The sequence below is a fragment of the Brassica napus genome, chromosome C9, assembly GCF_020379485.1.
Source record: "Brassica napus cultivar Da-Ae chromosome C9, Da-Ae, whole genome shotgun sequence".
Classification (NCBI taxonomy): domain Eukaryota; kingdom Viridiplantae; phylum Streptophyta; class Magnoliopsida; order Brassicales; family Brassicaceae; genus Brassica; species Brassica napus.
Window position 1 is genome coordinate 55,818,511 of NC_063452.1, and position 20,193 is coordinate 55,838,703.

The window sequence follows — 20,193 nt, forward strand, 5'->3', positions numbered from 1 at the left end:
ACACCAACTACAAACATAAGGCTGCATGTTTAACTTCCTAAGTTAAAAAGAAACTATAAAACCTTAAGACTTCATGATTGCAAGAGACAAATAGCTAAATTCCCAATATTTTATTAATATACAATAGAAATTAATAGATTTTTCTGCAAAATTAGGTCATATTTAAAAATCTTAATTATAAATTAAACTGTTAACTCAACGCGTATTGATCATTTTACGACCCCTATGTAAGCGAAAATAGGATAAATGTCTTCTCCTGGTCAAGTAAAATCTAGGCAGAAATCAACTATTTCAAGAACTGTTAAAATACTAAGAAATCGATGTTCTGCTTTTGTTCAGCAAGGGAAATGGAAGGAAATGAAGAAAAGGTTTAATAAGTAGTGGTAGAAAATTAGGTACTTCGAGCCGAAGCACCTAAAGAATGGTTGAGCCATGTGTTCCAAGTCGTTTGCCATGACGCCCACCATGTTGACACGTCGTATACAAGTATGACATGTTCCATTTTTGCGTGTACGTAGATACTCTCTCCCTTTTGTTATTTCTTAAATTATTGTTATACATATATAGAAACAAAATTGAAGTGCCTGTTTGAAACGTAAACGGTGAAATAACCTAAGAAAAACCGGCCAGAAGAAAAATCCTAGAATCGTAAGTGTTGCGGAATAGAAAAAGATAGAATCGGATATGAACGTAATCTACGAGCATGATCAACCATAACAACCCAAATGGGTCTCTTAATGTTTTTTTAGTAATTAATGATGGCTAAGAGTTTGTAATTAAGAAACACTTATTTTTAAAGCTCCAATGGGAGGTTCTTAATTTAGGGTTTTTAAAAAGGAGTTTTTGCCAAAACTAACCCACAACTTGATTTTAACCCCAAACCTATACCCAAACTTGAATCAAATGCAAAACTAACCTAAAAGTCTAGTGAATTACAGTTCAGCCCCTTGTGACCAAACAAAAAAACAGAAGCCATTTTTACGAATATAGCCCTAGTAAATCGTCTGAGTCGTCTGAGATGTTGGAAGTCGTCTGGACGACTGAAGTGTAAGTCGTCTGGTACCGGTTTATTTTAAAAATAATTTTTAAATCTTGTAAAAAAATATTTTGATGTATGAAAAATAAAAATCAAGTAATTATAAACAGTTTTAAGTGATATAAATTAAGATATGATAAAATTGATTTGTTTTGAAGATAGATGAGTGGAAGTAGTGAATCATGAAATACCTTGGTTTAGGAGTTTGACAAACATATGTTGTAGTATTGTATGTATTGTTAGGGTTAGTATTAGTTTTCACTTATATGTGTTTATTTATGTGTATAGTAAACACTTTTCAAGTTTGATTTGATTTTATGAAGTCTTTAATTAGATAATTAAGTTTAGGGGTTATGTTTAGGGTGTGGATGACTTATATTTCAGTCGTCTGTTGAATAATTTACTCGGACGACGTATATTTCAGTCGTCTGTTGAATAATTTACTCGGACGACTTACATTTCAGTCATCTGGTGAAGAAATTAAAACAGACGACTTACATGTAAGTCGTCCAAATATTCCCGCCTAAATTTTTTTAAAAAAATTATTTTCCCGCTTAAATAATTTAAACCAGACGACTTACTTGTAAGTCGTCTGGAAAGTCTTCTATTTTAGTTTCCCGCTAAAAATATTTAATTTCCCGCTAAAAATATTAAACTCTTCTGGACGACTTACATGTAAGTCGTCTGTTTTAATTTCTTCACCAGACGACTGAAATGTAAGTCGTCCAGGAAGTCGTCTGAGTCAAAAATATTTAACCTAATTGGATTTTTTGTCTCCCTATATAAAGAAAAATTTACACATTCTCTCTCCTCCTCTCAAATGGCTGCAACAAAAATGTAATGTTCATCATTCTAAAACTCTCCAACCTCTCTCTAATCTCTTTGACTTGAAAACACCAAACTTTATATGAATTTTTCAGCTTTGTCTCATGTATTTCTTACTAATCTATCTCTTTTGCAGGTTTTTAATCAAATGGTACTCATCTTCCACTAATTTAAAGGTAAATCTATTAATTTTAGATATGTATTTTCGTGTGTTCTATAAATGTAGATTTATCTAATCTTCCACTCATTTTCTCTATTTTTAAGTCATTTGAACGTTTCTGGATATGCAAGTTTTTCAGATCTGGATTTGATATGCAGGTTTTTCAGATCTGGAAGACTTCTTGGACGACTTACCTGTTAGTCATCTGGAAGTCGTCTGGAAGTCGTCTGACAAAGTCGTCTGGACTTCCAGGAAGTCGTCTGGACTTCCAGGAAGTCGTCTGGAATTCCAGGAAGTCGTCTAGACTTCATGAAAGTCTTTTGACGAAGTCTCCCTTTCATAATAGATCTGAGCGTTTTGGTAAGTTCTTATGTCTGATTTTTCTTCATTTGGTAACTTCTTGTTGTATAAAGTTCTTACTTTTTTCCCAAACTAAAACTCTCCAAACCCACTTTAATCTCTTTGACTTGAAAACACCAAACTTTATATGAATTTTCCAGTTTTGTCTCATGTCTTTCTTAATAATCTATATTTTTTGCAGGTTTTTATTTAGATGATACTCATCTTCCACTAATTTAAAGGTAGATCTATTATTTTTAGATATGTATTTTTGTGTGTTCTGTAAAGGTAGATTTATCTAATTTTTCACTCATTTTTTCTGTTTTTAAGCCATTTGAACGTTTTTGGATATGCAGGTTTTTCAGATCTGGATTTAATATGGAGGTTTTTCAGATCTGGAAGACTTCTGGGACGACTTACCTGTTAGTCGTCTGGAAGTCATCTGTAAGTCGTCTGAAAGTCGTCTGGACTTCTTGGAAGTCTTCTGACAAAGTCGTCTGGACTTCCTGTAAAGTCGTCTGGACTTCCTGTAAAGTCGTCTGGAAGTCGTCTGAACTTCCTAAAAGTCTTCTGACAAAGTCGTCTGAACTTTCTAGAAGTCGTCTGGACTTCTTAGAAGTCGTCTGGACTTCTTAAAAGTCATGTGGTCTTGTCTACTCAAGTGGAATCCAAGCTTGTCTTTGTAGAGGAATGATCTATAATAGTTTTGTGTGTGGTCTGTTTTGTGAATTGCATGTCTACTCTTTTAGTTGTGAATTTTTTGTAAAATCAGTAATAATGTTTTCCAAGATGTATTAAATGTGCTAACAATGTGTTTACACATTTACAAATCAATGAAATAATACACTTCAGTAGCCTTTTTCTTATCTTTGGATCTCTCATATGCAATAACAAACTCCAATGGCCTTTTTCTCATCTTAATAAACAAGAATGTTGGTAGCTTTATATTGATACAACATTTTAAGAAGCATTTTAACCCTTCTTCCAACTCATAACAATAGTCATCATTATTGTCTATAACAATAATACTTAAGAGATGGAAACAAACAATAGTAACTAGTCAAAGCATATCATATTTTATTATAAGTTTGCGTTGAAAAACTTAGGCAAATTTAGTAAAACTAAGGGAGAGAACATATTTTGTAAATATGAGTTTTACACATCTTGAAGTTACTTATCACTCTTAAAAATACAAGTTATTCAAAAACTAACGTAGAAGACTTAAAAACTAGCGGAGAAGACGCAGACGACTTCAATCTAAGTTGTCCAGACGACTAAACTATACGTCGTCTGGTCAACGCAGAGGTTATTTTTGCAATTGACTTTGAAATCTGTTATTTCAGACGACTGAAAAATAAGTCGTCTACTATTGTTTGGCTAAAAAAAAACTCCAAAAAAGCTAGACGACTTACATTTCAGTCTTCATAGGTTAGTTTTGCATTTGACTGGATTATTTCAGAAGTTTGACTTTTCTGGACGACTTACATTTCAGTCGTCTACTGAAAATTAAAATAATAATATATTTTTAAAAGTAGACGACTTACAGTTAAATCGTCATATGTTAGTTTTGCAATTGAAAAAAAAACTTCAAGATTTAATTATATACAGACGACTTATAATTCAGTCGTCCACGAGACGACTGAAATGTAAGTCGTCCAGGATTTACGAGGTTTGACCAGAATCTCGGAAAAAAATCATGGACGACTTACAAGTAAGTCGTCTCGTGGACGACTGAATTATAAGTCGTCTGTGTATAATTAAATTTTGAAGTTTTTTTTTCAATTGCAAAACTAACCTATGACGACTTAACTGTAAGTCGTCTACTTTTTAAAAAATATTATTATTTTAATTTTCGCCAGACGACTGAAATGTAAGTCGTCTGGGGAAGTCAAACTTCTGAAATTATCCAGTCAAATGCAAAACTAACCTATGACGACTGAAATGTAAGTCGTCTAGGTTCTTTGGAATTTTTTTTGAAACCGAACAAAAACAGACGACTTAACTTTCAGTCGTCTCAGGTTACAGATTTCAAAGTCAAATGCAAAAATAACCTCTGCGTTGACCAGACGACTTCCAGGTAAGTTGTCTACAGCCAGACGACTTCCCAAGTAAGTCGTCTGACGAACAGATTTGGAAAAAAATTTGATGTCATACCTTAAATTGGTGAGATAAGTTTCTTAGCATACATAAGGCTTCTCCAAGCACACAAAATCACAAAAGAAAGTAACCCACCCAGAATCGTTAGCTTCTACGACTCTATGAACCATAAAAAATGTAGAATCAAAATCTTGGGTTTTTTTAGCTCATTGTGGAGAGAATGTGAGAGATATGTTGTGTTTAGTTCACAAGAATGGAAAAAGAAGAAGGGTAAATCGATTTTGGGAGCATTAAGAGCTTCAAATTGGTTGTTCATGGTGGTTGTGGTATTGATGACAATGGCAATCTTGTAATTACTTGAAGATGATGAGGGTGAGAGAGTAAAAATGTCATTTTCGAAGAAAAAAAGAAAAAAAAATTAATGGCATTTTCGTAAATTATATGAACTTGTGGGGTGAATAGGGCAAAACCAATTTTCAAAAAAAAAGGAGGTTAGTTTTGTGTTTGACTTTAAGTTATAGGTCAATTCTGCAAAAAGCCCTCTTAAAAATTAAATATTTATTTAATTCAAATTTTTTAAAGATAAAATTTATTTATTAAATCGAAAATATTTTAAACATAAAATTAAAAAACATTACAACCAAGATTAGTGAAATAAACGAGAATAATTTGAAAAAATCATCTAACTTCAATTGTTGTCTTGATAATGTCCGAATTTACGCCATAGATGTTCAACCAAATCACCTTTCAGTTGTTGATGCATTTGCGTATCACGAATTCTAGTTCGAACACCCATCATATTGGCGATATTTGTTGGGATATCTGTAGAATACGTGAGATCGACTTGTGAACCTCCGATGTCTTCTCCTTGTTGGAACTCTGAAACATCATATTGAGTGTATCCATCTCGTTCGTCTTCTACTATCATGTTATGGAGTATGATATATGCTCTCATAATCTTTCCAATTTTCACTTTATCCCAAAAAAGTGCTGGGTTTTTAACGATGGCAAAGAGAGCTTGCAAGACTCCAAAAGCACGCTCAACATCTTTTCGGACAGCTTCTTGATGTTGCGCAAATAAAACCGCTTTCGGCCCTTGTGGTAGTGGAATAGATTGGATAAAAGTTGCCCATTTCGGGTATATGCCGTCGGTGAGATAGTAAGCCAAATGATACTCTCTTCCATTGACAGAGAAAGTGACTTGCGGAGCGAGACCTTTTATTATATCATCAAAAACAGGAGAGCGATCAAGAACATTGATATCATTTAATGTACCTAGAGGTCCAAAAAATGCATGCCATATCCATAGATCATACGAAGCAACCGCCTCTAAAATGATTGTGGGTTTTCCCGAGCCACGTGAATATTGACCTTTCCAAGCGGTGAGACAATTTTTCCACTCCCAATGCATACAGTCGATGCTTCCTATTATCCCGGGAAATCCACGATGTTCACCAATATCAAGTAGACGTTGAAGATCAGCCGGTGTTGGTCTTCTTAGGTACTCCTCGCCGAATAAATTTATTATTCCTTCGACGAAATGTTCCAAACATGACCGTGTAGTTGTTGCACCGAGTCGGAGATATTCGTCAACAGTATCAGCCGCACCACCATATGCCAAGAGACGAATGGCTGCTGTGCACTTTTGAAGTGGAGAGAGGCTGAGCCTTCCGAGACAATCTTTCTTTTGGCGGAAAAAATCAACTTCATTGGAGAGGTGATGAACAATACGCAAGAACAATGGCTTGTTCATTCTAAATCGTCTTCGGAAGATATTATCAGGATAAGTTGGAGTTTCACTGAAATAATCGTTCCATAAACGTACGTCGCCTTCTTCTCGATTTCTTTCGATATAAATTCGTTTTTTCCTCTCTTCTTGAGCACCTGAAGCATGGCAAAGTTCTCGAAAGCTTGATCAAATTTTTGATCCAAATATTGATCAAAATATTGATCAAAACTTTCATCATCTACTCTCTCAAAATTGTTATGAGAAGAAGATGCCATATATGTGGAAAAAAGGAGATGGTGTTGGTGTTTGGGACTAGACAAAGGAGATGGTGTTTGTATTTGGGACTAGACAAAGGAGATGGTGTTGTTGTTTGTGCCGTTTGTTAGAGATGAGACGAGAGAAGAGGGTAATGAGAGAAGATGCGATTGTTTGTGCTATCTTAAGTTGGTAATGAGAGAATATGAGATTGTGAATACAAATTCTGAGCAATACAACATATATATAGAAAACTCATATTATCTCCTCACAAAACCCATACAATCTTGTGACCAAAACCTATACAAACTGTCCCACAAGCCGTGACACAAACAGACAAGACTCCAACAAGACGCTTCACACAATCCGTGACAAAAACAGACAAGACGCTACAGACCGTGACACAAGTGACATGCCATAGCTCGTCCGTGACAAGCCTCTTCATTCCCGTGACGAACCGGTTTCTGATCAATTGAAGAAGCCTGCAAAGACATCGTGAAGGAATCAGTAAGTAGAGCAAGAAAACAGAGAGTTGAGACAACAAATTGAAACAGGGACAACACATTTATATCATCCATAAGTAGAACACGAGACAACACATTCAGACAACAATTTCAAACAGAGACTTGACCTAAACTTAAACTAAGTTTAGGCAACATAACTTGAGACAACTTAAACTAACTTGAGACTACTTTGACACAACTTAAACTAACTTAAACGAACTTGAGCATCCAATCTTAAGACATCAATTCGGAAATCAGCTTTTTCTTCAACGCTTCTTCATAGTCGGCAAGCGGTTCTTGCTTTGAAATAAGACTTTCCAGAAGCTTCATCCTCGACATCCTCTCTTTCATGGCAAAATCCTCCTTCTTGATGCTCCACATGGTATCAAACTCAGCCGCCGCCTTCAACTCTGCCTTGGTCTTTTGCTTAGTAAGACCCTTTGAAGCCTTCACGCCCGGGGGGCGAGCCGTTGCTTGATCATTGTTGGTTTCAGTGGCTTGAGAGGTCGATGAATGTGCGGCATCGTCACACTTCCTCCTCTTAGAGCTTCTTTCGCTTTTAGAAGTTGAAAGCTCGCACCATTTCTGGTCATTGCGGAGCTCTTTCCACGCGTGCTCGAGCGTGAATTTCTTCTGGTGGTTGTTGAAGAAGATTTCATGAGCAAGCTTCAACACATCATTTTCATTCTGACCGCTGCTCTTCTCTCTGGTTGCCGCTTCATACGCGCCACAAAATTTTCCCACCTGATCATTGATCTTGTGCCAACGGTTCTTGCAGTGGGCATGCTCCCTCACTTCACTACCGGCGACCTTCTGACTTGCAGCAAAGTATGCAGCGATTCGCTTCCAGAAGGCACCAGACTTCTGCTCATTCCCCACAACGGGGTCTTTGCTCGTGTTTAACCATGAGCTGATGAGCAGAATGTCATCAGGTGGTGTCCATGCTCTGCGTTCTTTACGTTCTGCGGGAGAGTCTTCAGGCACATGCGAATCTTCACTTCGTTGAGTGCCAAATAGAGGCACTTGTGATGAAGATACTTCACCAGTATCTTGTCCAAAACCGAAGACTACCTCTTGCTGGCTATTTAGAAGGTCAACAAATTTTGCATTGTTGTTTTTATATGGATAGGAATCCATAAGAGAAGAGAAGAAGGAAGAGAAAGCAAGCACGAAGAGGAGAAGGAAGAGAAAGCGAGCAGGAAGAGAAGAGAAGATGGAGATGATAACCAATGTTTACAAATGATAAAATAGAGAAGAATGAGATTTCTTTAATAGAGGAGAAGAGAAGAACTACCAACCATACGCACTTGACAGATATCTATAACGCATTGAAGACAAACAAAGCATCGATTTCTATCTTAACTTAACTACCACAACCTACCTAATCAATTTCTATTTAATACCTAATCTAACACTAACTAAAGCATTTATTGTCTCGGTTCAAGCATAACCAGTTTCAGAAGCAATTAATCAAACGCGCAGAAGAGAGTTCAATGTTACCTGTATTGCTTTGAAGCCTCTTCTTGGTTTGAAGCCTCCTTCAATCTCTTTTTGGTTTGAAGCCTCCTTCAATCTCATATCAAAAGACAAACACAATTAATATATTACAACACAAGAGATGGAAATCAAAAGCAAACACATAATTTATTTATTAAATTTAACTAAATCATTATTCAATCTCATGAATCTAGAACACAACAAAACAAAGAGATGATTCGAACTGAACCGTTCAATCTAGAACACAACAGAAACCATTATTCAATCTCATTATTCAAACTAAACCGTTCTTCCAACTCATGAATCTAGATCATTGAACCAATCCAGTAAACGAGAAGCTACTCAACCAATACGACCTGAAACACATAGAAATGATGATCGAACCTTTAGTTTGAAGAGAAGATCGATTATCTCTGAAGCCTCTCTTCAATGGCCTCTCATCTGCAATTGAAGAACACACACATAAGGTACATATCTTCAGAGAATACCAACAAGAGCATAATCTAACACATGCATAAACCTTTTGATTGGATCTGACCAAATAGCTTGATTCAAACAAAACCCATAAAATCTCAGAGCTTTACCTTTCGATTCTAATGAGCAGCAACCGTCGATTTGCTTTGTCCTCGACGAGATCCACCGCCGATTTGCTTCGTCGGCGAGGAGAGAAACCCACGATTTTCTTTGTTTCGTCGAGGAAAGGAACCGCCGCTTCGATTCGACTCAGCGACAGCCGATGATTTTCGTCAACGTCGAAGAGAGACATGGCTTTTTTGCTTCATCGTCGCGGAGAACACACGAGATTCTCTCCTTTCTCTCCACTTCATCGACGAGGAAACGAAAGGTTTCGTGAAAGTGGAAGAGAGATGTTTTCTTTCTCCCCTCGTTTTCTCCTCCAACGTGATAAACATGTGACGCGTGTCCAACAAGAGGCGTCGCTTCTGATGCTTAATTAAGCGGGGTTGCTAATGTTAATTTTCTTTTTTCATTTTTTTAACCGTTAATTGCATTAAGAGCCCCCTAAGCCACGACCGTTAATCATGGTCTAAGTTAAGTTATAGTGCTTTACAAAAATATAGTGTTTTGTCATTACTCAGATATTCAAATGAAATCATTCATCTTATACTTTTTTTTTTTTTTTGCCACTGTATTATTAAAAACGGGATATAACCCAACAGGTTAAAGCCCAAACATGTACAAACAGAGGGGCATTAAAGCCCAGTAAACAGAGATAGGTCAAAGGAAGATCGGTGACCAAATCTCAACTAAATTCCACCACGTGTTAACTGCGCAACAAGACAGGGGTACGTGTGAAGGGACGGGAGACGTCACCAACTTCACCGATAGAAAAGCTATCACCGGGAAGATATCGGACTCCACCGGAAACAAACCGGAACAGGAGGCCAGAATAACAAAGCCACCGACCGCAATCCCTTAACGATTTGAAAACCAGTTTTCTCTCTTCACCGTCAGAGGAGATGCTCGCCGGAAGACCGCCAGCGTCAAAAGACTAAAGCTTCAAACTCGAGCCGTCAACACCGTCGTGAAGACTAATAAAAAGAACGGTTCCTCGCTTTAGAAAAGAACTTTAGTAACATGCAATCAATGAACACAGATCCGATTATCCGGTACAAACAACCCAAACATCTTTAAGGATATATATATGACTTCCAATGTACACCTCTATAATTTCCTTTAAAATAGAGATCTCTATTATAGAGGTAAAAATGCTTTAATGTATGCCTCTATAATAGAGTTCCTCTATTTTAGAGAAAAATATAGAGAAAAGTTACATTTTGCCTCTATATTGGTCGGGTTACATGAAAACGAGCCCCGACCACTCGTGTGCGTAATAATCAGAACAGTAGTCGGGGGTCGCTTTCGTGTAACACATAGACAGAGACGTGAAATAAATAAAACTAGATTCCTTAGTATACATATATACATATATACACACTTAGAAACTCGTACACATGCCAGAATACGTAAACTCATGACGTGTCCATGGATATATATATATATATATATATATATATATAAACGTACGCTTCAATTTGCACATTCATTACCAATTTAGTTTGAAACTAGTAACCAACCCTCAAAGAACACACCATGGAAGAAGAGCAACCTCCGGCCAAGAAACGAAACATGGGACGATCTAGAAAAGGTTGCATGAAAGGCAAAGGCGGTCCACAGAACGCTACGTGCACCTTCCGTGGAGTTAGGCAACGGACTTGGGGTAAATGGGTCGCTGAGATCCGTGAGCCTAACCGTGGCACCCGCCTCTGGCTCGGCACTTTCAATACCTCAGTGGAAGCCGCCATGGCGTACGATGAAGCCGCTAAAAAACTGTATGGACACGAGGCTAAACTCAACTTGTTGCACCCACAACGACAACAACAAAAGCAAGATGTAAATAGGAACTTGTCTTTTTCTGGCCACGGGTCAAGTTCTTGGGGTTATAAGCTCGACACGGTTCGTGGGTTGGAGCTTGGTCTCGGTACGTCAAATGAGTCACGTGGTTCGTGGTCGGGAGGTTTTAGTTTTCTACAAGAAGATGATTATCATAATTCTAACCGGTACTTATCTTCAAGTGGGTCAAATCTTTTTTGGTTATTACCCAAACGAAGTAGTTCACAAGATCAAGAAAGTGTTAATGCTGCGAGTGGTAGTGGCGGCCAGACGTTTTCGACGAAGTTGAAACCTCAGAACTTGATGATGACTCCTTCGGACTACGGCACATCAAATGGAGTTTGGTCTAGGTTTCTTGCGGGACAACAAGAGAATAAGATTGACTATGACGTGTCATCATCTTGTGGCTCGTCGGACAATAAGGAGAGTGTGTCGGCTCCTAGTGGTGAGTCTGGTGACGCTGGAGAACGGTTGCATAGGCCGGAGGTGGAGGAGGAAACAGGGTATTTGGAGATGGAGAATCTTTTGGAGATTGATGATTTGGGCTTGTTGATTGGCAAGAACGGCGATTTCAAGAATTGGTGTTGTGATGAGTTTCAACATGCATGGAATTGGTTCAGAGCAGTGTTTTTAAAACCGGACGGACCCGATAGTTGGACCGGGTTCGACCATGAACCGGTTATATAGCCGGGTTGGATCTAGTAATTGGTTGCCACGCGGATAGATTGAATTTCAAAGTTATTAAACCGATAAAAACCACTAAAACTATCAAAAATCTATAAACCATCCATTAAACATAAAATTAGGTTATATTTATAATATATTATGTTTAAAATTTATTTTTATTTTAATTATGTATCAAATTTAATAACATTACTTTAAAATTTATATACTAACAATATATTAAACCAAAGTATTGAACCGGGTTTGATCCGGTCGAACCATATTGAACCATGATCCAAAAAAATTTCGTTTCAGCTTCCGGTCCAGTTTTAAAAACACCGGTTCTGAGAGAGTTTTGCTTATTATGTCATTGTCATTATTTATTTATTATAATTTATCTCTTAAGTTTGATATCTTAGGATTAAATAACTGTTACATACTTTTTCCCTACTGGCATGTAGTATGTGTATAAATAGGTTTTGAGCATGTTTTAAAGTTTCTTAAAACGATATTGTAAAAAGAAAATTAATAGATTCATATTGAATGTTTTACTAAATCATGGTTGTATTAGCTCTAAATCATGTTTTACACAGAAATTCTCAAAAAGAAACACGGCTCAAAAAAGAAACACGGATTGATACCGCAAATCTTAAAGACTTGCCATGTTTTCGAGCTCACAAACTTAGAACTTAGAATTTATCAATCAGAAACTTCATCACATGAGTCATCACCATTCTCATCCACATCATCATCATCGTTATCGTCATCGGATAAAACTTCCTCCGCATGTTCACAACCAGTTTCTTCTACCATAACCAAAGGAAACTTCAGAGGTTCCTCTGGCGACTCCTTGAAGTATGAATTGATTACCATGAAGCGAATGACCTGTAACAACTGGATCTTGTCTCTCTTTATGTCAGCGCTTAGGAGCTTCTCAAGCAATGTAGGTTTCCTCGTCGTCACGGAAGATTCTTGAGATGAATCTTGGTCTTGGAACTTACGTTTTTTATTGAACTTGTTTTTCTCACCATATTTTCTCTTATTGTGTCTAAATCTTCCCTTTTTGCCATCCTTGTTTTGGAACTGTCCACTGTTGTCTCCACTAACTTCTTCAACTGGATTGGATAAATAATGTGAAGGAACTTCTGCTACTTCAACACCTAACTCACGCTGCTTTGCTAACACTTCCCGAAGTTGCTGCAATGCAAATAATAAAACGTATATTATGATTAGACTATGGGAAGATTATAACAAGCCTAGTGATATGAACGATCACTAGTATTCATCTATTTACACTATATAACAAATCAAGAACAGCTCGTTTTCTTCATTGTGTCAAAGATGTGAAAAAAATAAGGGGAAGACCAAAATAAAAGGTACCTGACGACGCAGTTTTGCTTCATCGTCAAGGCTGCCGTTTGAATCATTTTTCTTTACTTTCTGCAAATAGACAACTTAGCATTCAATATTTTCACTCAAGAGAGTGAGTTTCAGCGAATCAAAGTCGGTCAGAGAGGGATGGCTACTACGCTAACCTTTTCAACGTTGAGTTTCGTTGGAAAATTCTTACGCCGAGCTTGACGCCATTGCTGAACTTCTTTTGGAGGATAGTTCGGAATGTACGGTCTTCTCATCGACAACAAACCAAACAAAAGAATAATATTAGAGACTGGACCCATGACCTAACATCAACTAGAACAGAAACGAACACAACGGATTCTAATCAACAGTAACAGTTGTATGGATCAGAATGCTTTAAAAACCAAAAGGAGATTCAATGAAACATAAATTAAAGTGCCTAGCACTACCTTTTCGTTTCTTCAGCGTTACCAGCATCAGATCCAAAGAGCCTAGGTGCCATCTTCTTATTCTTCCCTGCAATTAAAGTCAGAAACTGAATAGATCAAATACAAAAAAATACAAAAACTAAAGGAAACACCTTCAACATTCTCAATTTCAGTAAATTTGAGATGGGAAAGACAGATATACTGGCAAATAAAAACACTTGCACAGAGCACTACTAAATTGAAATAAATAAAAGTGTGAAATAAATTTTCTATCTTAATCCTAATTTATCAAGTAACATCAGTCTTTGCCCTAGTAACATTTTCCAAGAAATACTGATATATCATTCCAAAACAGAGATATTATTTAGATGGGAAAGGACTAACCTTTTCCCTTATTATTCTTGTTGAACCCAATCTTTTTATTTGCATTGTTTCCTTGATACGACTGAGATCTGTGGAAACTAACAGCAACTCAGAAAACATATAAAAACAAGATTTTTTTATAGGTAACAAATAGTTAAAACGGGAGAACGTGGTAGGAACTTACCCTTGACCAGGGCCTCTGAAATTTTGTTGTTTTGTATTATTTCGAAAATCATTCCCTTTCGAATTGAAATTGTTGGTGTTGTTGACGTTTCCTACAGAAGACTGCACCTGCGGGAAGCTCAAGTTAAACTAAAAAAAGAACAAGAAGTACTAGAACTCGATCAAGAGTGAGAGCAGGGATAAAAAAAAAAGGAGCAATGAGTATCACCTGTGGTCGTGGTGTCTCTGAGAAACCTGGAGGCCCCAATTGGTGATTCTGATGTTGTTGAGGTGTAGGAGGAGAATATGGAGGGGGGTTATAGGAACTTAGCTGCGCCTGAGAAGTGAAACCAGAAGGCTGGAAATAATTGGGCTGCATTGAGTGACCACCACCCATAAGATTGTTATTAGCAGCAGCAAACTGAAGACTACCCAACAGGTTTGGAATCAGCTGGTTGATAGGGTTGGGGAAACCAAATTGGTGAAGCGGTTGTTGTTGTTGTTGAGGCATATTGTTAAAAAACTGAGGATGTATTGGCGGCGGCATGTTCTGCATATTGTTCATTGGATTACCCATCATCATTGGATTACCCATCATCATCATCTGTGGATTCATCATCATCCCTGGGTTCTGATGAAACCCATTATGTTGTTGATTAGGGTAACCATTGTTCTGCTGAGAGACAAAACGAATACAGAGACATCGATACAAAGATCCTAGCTTTTGTGGTAAAAGTTATGTTTTGGTGTAATGAAAGAAAGAGAGAGAGAGACCTGTTGTTGTTGTTGCGGTCGCTGCGGGCGGTTGTAGTGAGGTCGCATCTTCCGTTGAGAACGATTTCGCTTTGGTAGGGTTTAGGGTTTTAGGTATACTGTTGAAGCTCAAGTCTCTGCGCAGTGAAAACAATCGAGACGATGGGGTAAGTAAGAACAGGTACAATCAGGTCGAAATCAAATCGGGACGATGATTAGGGGAGTAAATTGGTTACCTTTGAATTGTGGATTTCGTTGGCGGTGCTGAGTTCTAGTGAAAGAAGAAGAAACGAAACCTAATTATGCTCCGACTTTTAAAAAATAAAATATATTATTGTCTGTCTCGACAAAAAAAAAATTGTCTTTAGTTGGACCGTGAACCAACCGGTACGAACCGGTTATGCGGTTGAAATGTTGACCCGTTTGTGAAATTGATGGTAAGACTCGGCTATTGCTCTGGATTATATCTAGGACATCCAGTGGGCTATTGGTTTGGGTCATAGTATTGTTTCACTTGGGCTTCATATACCCAATCTAAACCAACCACATACACCTATAGTTAAATGAAATTCATCATCTTCATAACATTATATATAATTAAATTTTTAATTGTTTATTGTTTTCCTAAAACATATTCTAAACCATAATTTTGAACCCATAATTCCAAATCTAAGAAAAGATTTTCTTAAGATTATATTTTTTGAATCCTTCCTAAAATAAATGTCAAAAGATAATTAGTTTGGTAAAAAAATCTTTGAACATATATAGTCAAATAGATGTTAGATTAATTAACAAAATTGAAACTCTGACCACTTATTTACCAAAATGAAACTATGAGGAAGATGAAATTACCAAAATGGCCTAAAAAGCTGTTCTAGAAGGGCTCAAACCTTCCGAGCGGAGAAGAAGTATAAGGTTAAATCTCAGTAATATAGAAAGAGGAGAAGAAACTTTGAAATAAAAAACCATCCATCCAAACAGATTGAATAGGGAATCTGAGGTCTAAGCGCCGCGAGATTGATCTAACAATGAGTATGAATATGGAAGAGACGGCGACTGTGTGGTCCCTGCTCAAGTCCGATCTCCGGCCAATCGAAGACGTTGTGGCGGAATTCAACTCCAAGTTCCCACGCGATCGTCGCTTCACTGCCTGCAACTCTCTTTCCCTGCTCTTACAGGCACGTCCTCTCGCTTTGAACTTCCTCCCGTTGCTGGGCTCCGTGCTCCCGATTGTGTGACGGTAGCGAGATTTGGGGGGGTTTTGATTTGAATCCTAGGGTTTCATGTAAATTATGTGTCTACAGGCTTGGATATGAAATTCGTTCACTGTGCCACTCGTTGGATACACTGTGTAATTTCAAATTCTCAGATTGGTATTAATCGAAAATGGGGGTTTTGGTTCAATGTTTCAGGATCTGATGTTGCTCCCGAGTACTGATCGTTTAATTGCGTTTGCTATCATGTACCAGTGTTACCCTTCCGAGAAACCATCTGTAAACCCGTTCGTATCTGATATGATGAATGTAAGCAGTTTTCATCGCGAGTCAGTCTACTATGTTATATACACACCATTTAGAAGAAATGATTTTTTTCTGTTGATTTGTTTGGGCCTTTCGTATATTTGATTTATGCAAACATATTTTGCGCCGTAGAATCATGTGAAAGAATAACTGTATATATTGCCTTTTTGTAGGCTGCTTGTAATGAGCAAGTGGAAAAGCATGAGAGATCATTTATTCTCCACCTCTTACAATGGAATAGCTACAACAAATCTAAAGAGGTAAGATATAGCTGTTTGCCTCCTTCATTTTTTTTTGTTTGTTTGCTAGTTCAGTGTAAACTCAAAATTTGTGCTCTTGTTTTTCTGAAACATGATATTTACTCAATGATTCGTGTTTCATAGTGGTCCTGAGGACCAACATGTCCATATTCACTATGTTATGTTGAAGTATAGAGCACTGATTATATATGGTTTAGAATTATGATTTCTGGAGCTATTATGCAATCTATAAGACTGTTGTTTTCCTTGGTGAAAACTTGCATGTTTGGTTCATTTATCTTTGTCATAAATTAATCCATTACTTCAGTTAGGCATATTCTAAGCCTTCTTTTGTTTTGGATAATTTTATGATCTCTGTGACCTGTGGATACTAATTAAAGTATTCATGATCAATTAAAGTAATGGTGGTTTGCTCTCTTGCAGATTCTCAAACTGTCAGCTGTTGATTACATCAAATCGTTTGATCCTTCAACTCATGTAAGAATCGGTTGACGCATAGACATCTTATGTTCTAATTATATCTCCGTTTCATTTATCTTCTTCGTAACTGTTCCTTTATCATGCCTAACACTACTTGGAGAACGCTTAGAGGATATTTTCTTGTGAGTGATTTAGTACTGTGACGTGCTGTCAGGATTTTCCGGAGCTTGGAGAGCTGCAACGAGAGTATGGTGACAAAGCTGGTTCTGGACCATCTAGTCACATAGCTGCAGACTATGCCGTCAAAAAGCTATTGCATGATCCTGATGTTCCTCGTGGGTGCGATCCTAACTCTCCAGAGTACGTAACCTATGAGTTGATGCGATTCCATTTCTTGTAGCTGCTATATTGTTTTCACTCTTATCTATTTCTAACAAGCTTTCACTTTTCCGCCCAACCTAATTTTCCGTGTTATATCATCATGTGCCAATTTTGAGTTGATTTTATGGATGATCTTTAAGTCAAATAATCTTGTAGGTTTGACGTGCAACCTGGTGGGAATCCCAAAATTGGATGTGGTGATAGAGATGAGGTCGTCACAGGAATACTGGGAAGTCTGACAACGGGGGGATTAGCTCCTAGGTGGATCCGTCCATGTCCTCCGAGGTACCCGGTTCATCAGAGCGAGGTAAGGCTAAGATTAACCCATTGTTTATCCGGTTTAGAAAATTATCCAACTGACGCTTACTGTTCAACTTCTTACTGTTCAACTTCTTATAGTTGCTTTGGATTGATCCTGATAACAAACATGAGCTTATTTGGGACGATAAAATGTGTGCTGACACTAGTAGAGGCGCTACAGTTAGGGACTTACTTGTTAAGGGTTTGAAGGTGACACTTTCACCTTCGGAGCAAGAGGTGTGTATTGAGCTCTAATACTTCATATGTGCGTAGAGTTATACACGTAGTGACCTGCTTAACTCTCTTTACTGCTAATAAGACTAAAATATAGCAATGGGACAGTTACTACACATGCAAAAGTTTTAAAGATTGTAAAGACAGCCATTGTAGGGCAGACATACTCTAGTTCTGCAATAGAGTTTATGGAAAATAACCATGCAATAGATAAACTAGTGACAGTGATGATTTAATTGATCGGCCTTGCCCTTATATTTGTATAAATTTTGAAATTGTGGATCTTCGGAGTGAAGAAAACAACAAATTTTTATTCATTTGTTTGGCAGGACATCACTACAGCATTGGCAAACGATCCAAAGCTTGTCTATCACTGTGGAATAACTCCACGGAAGCTGCCGGTGCGTGATTTAATGTCTAGCGGGTCTTTCCCCTTTTTTCTCTCGTATGATCTCTTCTATCATGTGACCTTGTTTCTTATTCTCAGCAATTAGTAGAGCACAATCCTCAAATAGCAGTTGAGATCCTCACCAAGTTGATTAACTCCCCAGAGATTGTTGAGTAAGTCATCACCTAATCAGTTCCACTACTTACATTCTTAGAAAAGGTATTCATTTTGAAAGTGGGAATCTGAGAATGCTTCTGCAGCTATTTCACAGCTCTTGTAAGTATGGACATGAGCTTGCACTCGATGGAAGTTGTGAACAGGCTCACAACTGCAGTTGAGCTTCCCAAGGAATTTATTCGCATGTACATCACTAATTGCATATCGTCTTGTGAGAACGCCAAGGTATTAAAACAAAGCATTCATTTGTTTTTCTTTAACTTCTGTAAGTGTGTTAAATACTTGACTTCTTGGATTTGTTTGTTTACGATTTGTAATTTTCTTGTATATGGTTGTTTCTTTTATATAGTAAAATATTGTTTTCAATGTGTAGCAGCAAGACAAATACATGCAGAATAGGCTTGTTCGACTTGTTTGCGTCTTCTTGCAAAGTTTAATTCGTAACAACATCATCGACGGTATGTATTCTCTCTGTAACCATTCTCATCAAATTTTTAACTTTGCTTTGCCAATAGCACAGACATTCGCAAGAGAAAAATAGAAGACTCAATATATAGTCTACCATTATGGTAATGTGTTTCAAATGAAATAAATCTGCTTATTTGTTTGTCTTTGTAAATGGAAACAGTGAAGGATCTATTTATAGAAGTTCAAGCTTTCTGCATTGACTTTTCACGGATTCGTGAAGCAGCTGGTCTCTTCAGGCTCTTGAAAACATTGGAATGATTAATGGACTCTTTCTTTTTCTTCTTCTTCTCACCATCTTCGTTTCCATTTTATTTCTAATTTTCTTTCTTTTGTAGCTAACTTCTAAAAAAAAATCCAAAACAACTCTCGTTTATTATATTCTTATGTTCTTTTTTCTTGAGCAAAATATTTTTATGTTCTTAATTTATGTTTTTGCCAAAAGATTTTTTGCGAGACTGATGTTTCAGGAGACTGGCATGCCTTTTCCTTAGACTACCAACACATTGGTATATCATTGGTTTATCGTACCAGAACTTGCTTAAAGCAAGGATACCAGGTGCTGGTTCTGGCCCTGGTTGGAGATTAACCAGCGATCTAGTTACATTTGTATCATGCTACAAAGTAACATGTTGACTTATCTTGTGTCCAATACGTAAACTTCCTTGTGTTTGATAAAGTTGTATTTATGTTTTCCAACATAACAAATGCTTAAGGTAACGGAATCAGTAAAGAATGATTTAGTCGTCATCCAGTTTGCTTCATATAAAAGAAACAAATGTAATGCTTTGTCTCAAAGATTTGGCATGTTAACAATTTCAGAAAAATATAAATAAATAAGCTTCGGAATCATTTTTTTTTTGTACTTATTTTTGGGTTCACCCAGGTGAAACCTCTAGATTCATTAACCAATAGGATTCTGTTATTTCATATTTGATATCTTAAAAAAAAATAAAATATTGTCAAATTATATTATGTTTTAAAAATAAAAAGATAAAAAAAAACAAATAAATATAGTAGTAATTAAAAAAAAGATTTTAAAAACATATTTTTAACGTCGTCAGTAAACATTAAATCTTAATCCCTAAACCCTAAAATCGTAAACTCTAAACCCTTGGATAAATTCTAAACTCTAAAATCAAAAACACTAAATACTAAAACACTCAAGGTTTAGGATTTAGCGTTTAGGGTTTAGTGTTTTAGTGTTTAGTGTTTTTTTGTTTAGAATTTATCCAAGTGTTTATGGTTTACCCAAGGGTTTAGGGTTTAGTGTTTTTGTTGACGATATTAAAAATATTTTTTTAAAAAATACTTTTTTTTTGTAATTACTACTTTTTTTATTTTTTATATATTTATTTTAAGAATATAATATGACTTAACAATATTTTGTTTCCTTTTTTAAAAGATATCTAATATAAAATAACACAATCATATTGGTTGGTGAACCTAAAGGGGATGAACCCAAGA

General features: G+C 36.7%; 3 protein-coding genes across 13 annotated transcripts; 2 read left to right on the plus strand and 1 right to left on the minus strand.

Annotated features, from left to right (window-relative positions):
* Window positions 1-10,494: 10,494 nt before the first annotated feature.
* LOC106417510 (dehydration-responsive element-binding protein 2G-like) lies at window positions 10,495-11,872 on the plus strand. Its single transcript, XM_048769052.1, has one exon. The coding sequence runs from the start codon at window positions 10,554-10,556 to the stop codon at window positions 11,538-11,540; it is 987 nt and encodes a 328-aa protein (XP_048625009.1). The 5' UTR covers window positions 10,495-10,553; the 3' UTR covers window positions 11,541-11,872.
* A 188-nt stretch (window positions 11,873-12,060) lies between these two features.
* Window positions 12,061-14,973, minus strand: LOC106416609 (transcription factor mef2A). Of its 7 annotated transcripts, none has more exons than XM_048769050.1 (9): window positions 14,818-14,973; window positions 14,603-14,718; window positions 14,058-14,501; window positions 13,851-13,951; window positions 13,688-13,755; window positions 13,325-13,391; window positions 13,052-13,142; window positions 12,897-12,956; window positions 12,061-12,713 (listed from the first exon to the last, which is right to left on the minus strand). In XM_048769050.1, exons 2-9 carry the CDS (start codon window positions 14,648-14,650, stop codon window positions 12,216-12,218), a joined length of 1,377 nt encoding a protein of 458 aa, XP_048625007.1. In that variant the 5' UTR covers window positions 14,651-14,718; window positions 14,818-14,973; the 3' UTR covers window positions 12,061-12,215. The 7 variants fall into 7 exon arrangements, with proteins under 7 accessions (XP_048625007.1, XP_022552015.2, XP_013712987.2 ...); XM_022696294.2 differs by having other exon boundaries at window positions 13,688-13,764; window positions 13,851-13,957; XM_013857533.3 differs by having other exon boundaries at window positions 13,851-13,957; window positions 14,818-14,972.
* A 532-nt stretch (window positions 14,974-15,505) lies between these two features.
* Window positions 15,506-19,152, plus strand: LOC106416448 (CCR4-NOT transcription complex subunit 11-like). 5 transcript variants are annotated; one of them, XR_001283162.3, is made up of 12 exons: window positions 15,506-15,759; window positions 15,994-16,104; window positions 16,275-16,361; window positions 16,785-16,838; window positions 16,996-17,141; window positions 17,319-17,469; window positions 17,562-17,699; window positions 18,026-18,097; window positions 18,184-18,257; window positions 18,356-18,486; window positions 18,635-18,719; window positions 18,890-19,152. XR_001283162.3 is itself a non-coding variant. In XM_013857330.3 (12 exons), the coding sequence occupies exons 1-12, from the start codon at window positions 15,610-15,612 to the stop codon at window positions 18,985-18,987; spliced, it is 1,308 nt and encodes a 435-aa protein (XP_013712784.2). In that variant the 5' UTR covers window positions 15,506-15,609; the 3' UTR covers window positions 18,988-19,152. The 5 variants fall into 5 exon arrangements, 3 of the variants coding, with proteins under 3 accessions (XP_013712784.2, XP_013712785.2, XP_048625008.1); XR_001283161.3 differs by having other exon boundaries at window positions 18,638-18,719; XM_013857330.3 differs by having other exon boundaries at window positions 18,345-18,486.
* Window positions 19,153-20,193: the final 1,041 nt, after the last annotated feature.

Bases quoted from the DNA above. Each gene is read 5' to 3' on its own strand.
- LOC106416448 (XM_013857330.3), top strand. From the start codon at position 15,610: ATGAGTATGAATATGGAAGAGACGGCGACTGTGTGGTCCCTGCTCAAG. The intron at 17,700-18,025 runs GTGTGTATTGAG...TTTGTTTGGCAG, and splicing joins TTTCACCTTCGGAGCAAGAG to GACATCACTACAGCATTGGC. The intron at 18,098-18,183 runs GTGCGTGATTTA...TCTTATTCTCAG, and splicing joins TAACTCCACGGAAGCTGCCG to CAATTAGTAGAGCACAATCC.
- LOC106416609 (XM_022696293.2), bottom strand. From the start codon at position 14,650: ATGCGACCTCACTACAACCGCCCGCAGCGACCGCAACAACAACAACAG. The intron at 13,958-14,057 runs GTGATACTCATT...AGCTTCCCGCAG, and splicing joins CAGAGACACCACGACCACAG to GTGCAGTCTTCTGTAGGAAA. The intron at 12,957-13,051 runs GTTAGCGTAGTA...GTCTATTTGCAG, and splicing joins CGAAACTCAACGTTGAAAAG to AAAGTAAAGAAAAATGATTC.
- LOC106417510 (XM_048769052.1), top strand. From the start codon at position 10,554: ATGGAAGAAGAGCAACCTCCGGCCAAGAAACGAAACATGGGACGATCT.